This window comes from Oryctolagus cuniculus, chromosome 1, assembly GCF_964237555.1.
Source record: "Oryctolagus cuniculus chromosome 1, mOryCun1.1, whole genome shotgun sequence".
Classification (NCBI taxonomy): Eukaryota; Metazoa; Chordata; class Mammalia; order Lagomorpha; family Leporidae; genus Oryctolagus; species Oryctolagus cuniculus.
This window is the reverse complement of record NC_091432.1, coordinates 72,776,422-72,782,795: the sequence shown is the minus strand read 5'-3', so window position 1 is coordinate 72,782,795 and position 6,374 is coordinate 72,776,422. Positions and strand designations below refer to the sequence as shown.

General features: G+C 39.6%; 1 protein-coding gene across 1 annotated transcript; it reads left to right on the top strand.

Annotated features, from left to right (window-relative positions):
- The first annotated feature begins 2,779 nt into the window (after positions 1–2,779).
- Positions 2,780–5,150, top strand: CYSTM1 (cysteine rich transmembrane module containing 1). Its single transcript, XM_051827236.2, is given in 3 exon segments — positions 2,780–4,408; positions 4,411–4,476; positions 4,479–5,150. Coding segments are annotated over 3 exon segments (393 nt in total). The 5' UTR covers positions 2,780–4,335; the 3' UTR covers positions 4,733–5,150.
- The last annotated feature ends 1,224 nt before the right edge of the window (positions 5,151–6,374 follow it).

The window sequence follows — 6,374 nt, the reverse complement described above, 5'->3', positions numbered from 1 at the left end:
TAATGTTCCCTTGTGAGTTTTCTTACTAGATTGTTGGTTCCTTTAGGTCGAAACATGTGTAATTTCTAGTACAAAGACCTTTGAATACTTAATAATTGACTCATTAAAATTTGTTTACCCAAATAAAACACATTAGCCTTCTACAGAGAGAAAATCTGCATAGGCATGATTTCCTCAAAGGAAATGTAAATATACACCAACCTAATATAGACTCTGATACAATATCACCCATGCCTAAGTGATCACTGAGTAAGCAGAATTTCTGAATTTTTCACATTAGGAAAAATAATTGGAGGGATGTGATCATAAATATTAGTAAGAGAAAAGAGAAAATGAAAGAGAGTTAAGTAGGAAGGAAAGAGAAAACAGATGCCACAGCATCTTTAGTACTAAAAGGAGCCATTTCGTGAACTTACCAATAATTTTCCCACCCCATAAATCCACTCCACAGTGCATCCCTCCGCAGTGCAAGGGCAGCTTCCCCACTTTGTGATTCATGCTTCTTTATACATTTTAAATACAAATCAGTTGACCATATTAAAAGAATGATTTTACAGACCCTGTCCTTTCTATGGCAGGCTAGCTGTGGCTGTGGCACCTGCAGGAATGAGTAAGAGCAAGGTGGTGGTCTAGCAAGGAGCAGCAAAGCAAGGGACAATGTCTGTTTTGAACTGAAAGGTGCTTTCCACAATCCTCCTGTTAAACTTTAACCTCAGTGCCTTGGGCAATGTCTTTCAAGGGTGAGTAAAATTTAAATTAGACATTTTGGGACAGTCCTAATCCAATATAATTGGTATCCTTATAAAAAGAGAAACAGAAAAAGCATCTGCAATCAAGGGAGAGAGATCTTAGCAGAAAAAAATCTTCTGATATCTTAATCTCAGATTTCAGATTCAGAACTGTGAGAAAACCCTCTTTTGTTTTTAAGCCACCCACTCATGGCATTTTGTCATGGCTGCTCCAGAAAATTCACAAAGTATCCAAGCTGGGCTGAGTGCCAGTGGAACTCAGGTTGCACAAACAAGGCATCCAGCCAGCCAAGGTGGCACCTTAGGTCAGTAGATTGGCTGCATTGAGGACTTTGACCAAATAATAAGAATTCTGTCTATGAAGTAGTCCCAAACCAGCAATATTTTAGAAGCAACATGCATAGTAGAACAGATTTTTTTAAAATAAATCTCCATTCAAAGGAGCTACATCTGCTTGTATTTGTAAGAGGAACTGAATAGCCAAAATAATGTTGAAGAAAAAGAACAAAGTCAGAGTCAAACTTCCAGATTTTAAAACTCTAAAATTTTTCAAAGGATGAAATACAAATGGCCAACAGACACATGAAAAAATGCTCAGGATCAGTAGACATCAGAGAAATGCAAATAAAAACCACAATGAGGTATCACCTCATTCTAGTTAGCATGGCTAACATTCAAAAAATAAAAATAAAAAATGCTCCCTCAAAAAATAAAAGAGCGTCTGGTGTTGTTGCATAGCAGGTAAAGCAACTGACTGCAAAGGCAATATCTCACATGCCTGCTGGTTCTTGTCCCAGCAGCTCCACTTCCAATCCAGATCCCTGATAATGGCCTGAGAAAAGCACTGGAAGATGGCCCAAGTGTTTGGGCCTCCTGCACCCACGTGGGAGACCTGGAAGAAACTCCTGGCTCCTGGCTTTGACCTGTTCCAGCCCTGGCCCTTGTGGCCATCTGGGTAATGAACCAGCAGATAAAAGCTCTCTCTCTCTGTCTCTCCCTCTCTCTTTGTAGCTCTTTCAAGTAAATAAATGAATTAAAAAAAAAAAAGTAAGAGAGAAAGAAAAAAAGTAAGAAATAAGAAAGAGAAAAGAAAGAGGGAGGGAAGTACTCTAAGAATGTAATGATACTTCCCTTCCTCTCTTTATACATTATATTCTTAGAATTGCATCTATGAACTGTTTTATCTGTGTTTAATTTGTGTTAATATCTGTTTTATTTGTGTTAATATCACATTTAACATGATAATTGATGACAAAAAAGTTTAAGGACTTGAATAGACATTCCTTTAATGAAAATTTAAGAATTTCAAAAAATCACACAGATATATGTTCAATATTATACAAAGTAAAATCACTGTGAGATGTCACTGTAAACATGTTTGGGAGCCGACCTTGTGGTGCAGTGAGTTAAGCCTCTGCCTCTGATAATGGCATCCCATATGGGCGCCAGCTCAAGGTCAGCTGTTCACTTTTAATCCACCTCCCTGCTAATGCATCTGGGAAAGCAGAAGCAGGTGGCCCAAGTCCCTGGGCCCCTGTACCCACGTGGGAGACTGACGCAGCTCATGGCTCATGGCTTCAATGTGGCCCAGCCCTGACCATTGCAGCCATTTGGGGAGTGAACCAGTGTATGGACAATCTCTTTCTGTCTCTTCTCTCTCTCTAACTCTGCCTTTCAAATAAATAAGAAATAAATCCTTAAATAAAATGTATCAGGATGGCTAAAATAAAGAATAAAAATAATCATGTGTTGATATGATGTGAAGGATGTGGGCACTTCCTGCATTGCTGGAGAGAATGGTGTAGATACTCAGGAAACTCTTTGGTGGTGCCTTAAAAAGCAACGTATGACCCAGGAATTTCATTTCTAGGTAATGAATGTGGAGATCTAATAATTACTTTTATGTGAATATTTTGAGTTTGTAGCAGCATTATTTACAACAATCAAAAGGAGAAAATAACTCAAATGTCTATCAACAAATGGTGGATAAATGCTTGTGAAATATATATGCATATATATATGCAAATGCTGATAATATTATAAGGAGAATAAAATTCAAAAACGTTAGGCTAATTGAAAGAAGTAATATGCAAACAATATGTGACATCAGGTCATCTCTTGTGTGATTCTGCTTTATGAAATATTCAGTACAGGTCAATTCACAGAGACAGAGACACATCAGTGTTTGCCAAGGGAAGGAGAGAATGGGATGTTTTTGCCTAACAGTTCTGAGGTTTCATGTCAACATGATAAAAATGACTGGAACTGCACAGAGGTGTGTGGGGAGCAACTGGAAGCAACTTGGACTAGACTAAGTTACTGGAATTAAGACTTATTCTATGCATCTGCTCTCCCACAATATGGCGCTGGGAGAGGAGGAAACAGCTTCTACACAGCTGCCTCCAGTTCAACCAATAAACTGTAGGACCTGCTCCTGATTGGAGGAGAGCAGCGTGCTCGGCGTGTGGGTAGCAGAGTTAGGATTGGTGGAAGAGGACTATAAAGGAGGAGAGAGACAACATGCATGAGGAACATCTAAGAGGAACACCTGTGCAGCCCCCGAGAGAGCCGGCCGGCAGTGTGCCGCTCCCCTGAGGAAGTGGGGAATGTGGCCAGGCGGAACTGCCCTTCCACGGAGGTGGAAGGGATAGTAGCCAACCCGGGAAGGACCAGCAGCAAACCCGGGGAGGGCCGAGCAGACGAAAGAACAGCGCAGGGTCCTGTGTCGTACCTCCACGAAGAGGGGGAGCGACAGAGGTGGTATTCTCACAATGTGTGACTGTCCTACCAGTCCTAAATGACACTTAATTTTACCTTTAAAGTGATCAATATGCATTATGCGACTTTTACCTCATTAAAAAAATTCTCATAGGATCATCATCTTGATAAAAACACAATGATAAATGATGCTAAAACTAGTATGTAGAATAAGAAACACAATTTTACAGTCTCCAAATACATCCCATCCGAATGTGTACTAATTTAAAAGGGATTCTGAAAGGATGTTATGTATTGGAGAATCGCCACAGGAGGCATCCTGATGAAATTTCCTCAATGGGATGACAGCACCGTTAACGAGGCGATTCCACATTGTGCCACCTCAGGCTGCGGGGAAGGACTCAGCCTCACTTCTGTGATTTGCAGACCCCAACCACGTGGCCTGTGTGTCATCAGATCGAAACAGAAATATGTGATACTTGGCTGGAGTGTGTTCCTACTTTGGATACTCTTGTACTAAGGTCTTTTGAGTCAGTGATGGAGGCATTACACTGATGGGTAAATGATACCAATATTCTGTGTGCTATTTATCTATCCTTATGCTTTAAATGGTTTCAAAATAAAAGCAATAGAAAATAAATTACAATGCCAGGTAACATAATCACCAGGAGAAGATGTAGTGACTAAGATTTGGAAGGAAAGTGGTTGATTTGCAATTTAATGAGCATATTCAAAAATGCTTTGATATTGAAAAGTATCTGTAAACCTGGGCTATTCATACACCTAAGTTAAAAGGAATTGTATTAAATAAGGTAATGTGAAGGTCTCCTCAGGTGTCCAACCCCCTGGAAGAGAGGAGAGGTCCCTGATGAACCCAGAAAACTCTCCATCATATCTGGGCCCTGGTCCAACAGCCCCAAACCCATCTTATCCACAACAACCAATGGAATCTATAGGGGTGCACTTCCCCCTCCTCAGGGATACCCCTACCAAGGATACCCACAGTCTGGCTGTCAGGTAGGCCTCAGGGGCCTCCTAAGACCACAGTGCATGTGGTGGAAGACCAAAGAAGAGATGACCTGGGCCCAACCACCTGCCTCACAGCCTGCTGCACTGCTCTTTCTTGCTGCTGTCTCTGGACATGCTCACCTCCCGGCCTGGCCCCTGTCTTGTCAGCTTGTCCTGACCCTGTCCAGTCAGGCCTGGCTCCTGTCCTGTCAGCTCTGCTGCCACCTCTGCTGGGTGCACCTGTCCATCTCTTCTGATTGCTGTAATAAGTGACTAGTTCTAAAAAGATGCCTCTTTATTCAACACTAAGGGGTTCTAGATTAGCAAGGGTTGCGGCTGTTTAATTCTATAACTTGATCTTTTTAATGTTCAAAATTCTTTTATTATTGATCTCTAACAAATGTGCTAAATGATGTTCTATTTTTGGGCCAAAGGCTTAGTTATGAAATATATATTCATAATTTTAAAATTATACCTTCAAGGTAGTGGCAAGATAAGACGTACCACTGAATGATTTTCTGCTAACACCCTGTATGTTTCAATATATTTCTCTAAAATAAATAAATAAACAAATAAGATAATGCATGTTAAGTTCTCTATAAATTCCTGGGTCATATTAATTTTTTAATAAATTTAAGTAAATGCCAACTAGGATTTTATATTATTAAAGGGAAATCAAGACAGATCTCAACCAAGCTCTTTCACAGCAAGTTGTATAAACTGAAATATAGATCATACAGCTAAGATAGTCACTGATTATTTTTAATTATCTTATTAAAATTTCAACAATTCCTAGACAAATTGAATGCTTTATTCCTTTTCCTTTTACTTAGCTTTAAAATGTTATACATTTTATTGAAATAATCATGTACTCACGAGCTTCAATTTTTGAAAGGTATAAAAGGAATAAATAACATATTTATTATGTGTTATTTAATAAATAATAACTCAATCACTACAGCTTGAGTGAGGTATTAGGTCAACTCAATCACTACAGAATGAGTGATTACAGGCATTGTCATATATATTTTCAGAAATTTTCTTTGCTAACACACATAAGTGCATAAAAATGCATATTCAGAAATAAAGGCACACATATTTCTACATCTCATTTTTATCACATTAAAATGAATCATGATAATACTCCCATTAATCACATAGAAAGCTCCTTCCCCATGATATTAAATTATATTTCATCATAGGCATGCACGAAGAAAAATCAATAATCAGCACTAGCCTTGTCCAATCAGAATAGTTGCCTACCACCCAGAACAAACATTGGTGTCATAGTGTCACTACCAACAACAAAAACTTTTAGTGTCTTAGAATTTCAATCATTTGAATCATAAGAACTTCAATATTAATCTTGAGTTTACAGCCATCCTTTTTTAATTTTGTTTTTATTTGACAGATAGAGTTAGACAGTGAGAGAGACAGAGAGAAAGGTTTTCCTTCCATTGGTTCACCCCCCAAATGGCCACTATGGCCGGCACTGTGCAGATCTGAGGCCAGGAGCCAGGTGCTTCCTCCTGGTCTCCCATGTGGGTACAGGTGCCCAAGCACTTGGGCCATCCTCCACTGCCCTCCCAGCCCCCAGCAGAGAGCTGGACTGGAAGAGGAGTAGCCAGGACTAGAACCTGGTGCCCAAATGGGATACCGGCGCCGCAGGTGGAGGATTAGCCAAGTGAGCCATGGTGCCGGCCCAAGTTTACAGCCATTTTTTTAAAAATTCATTTTAATTCAACAAAAAACATGTATATATAATGGGCACAATGTGGTAAGTAATTAAAAATATTCCCTTTGCTATTTTGAAACATGCACTACTATTAACTATACTCACTGTGCTGTTTGATAGATCATCAGATACCATTTCTCCTTTCTAACTGCAGCCTTGTCCTT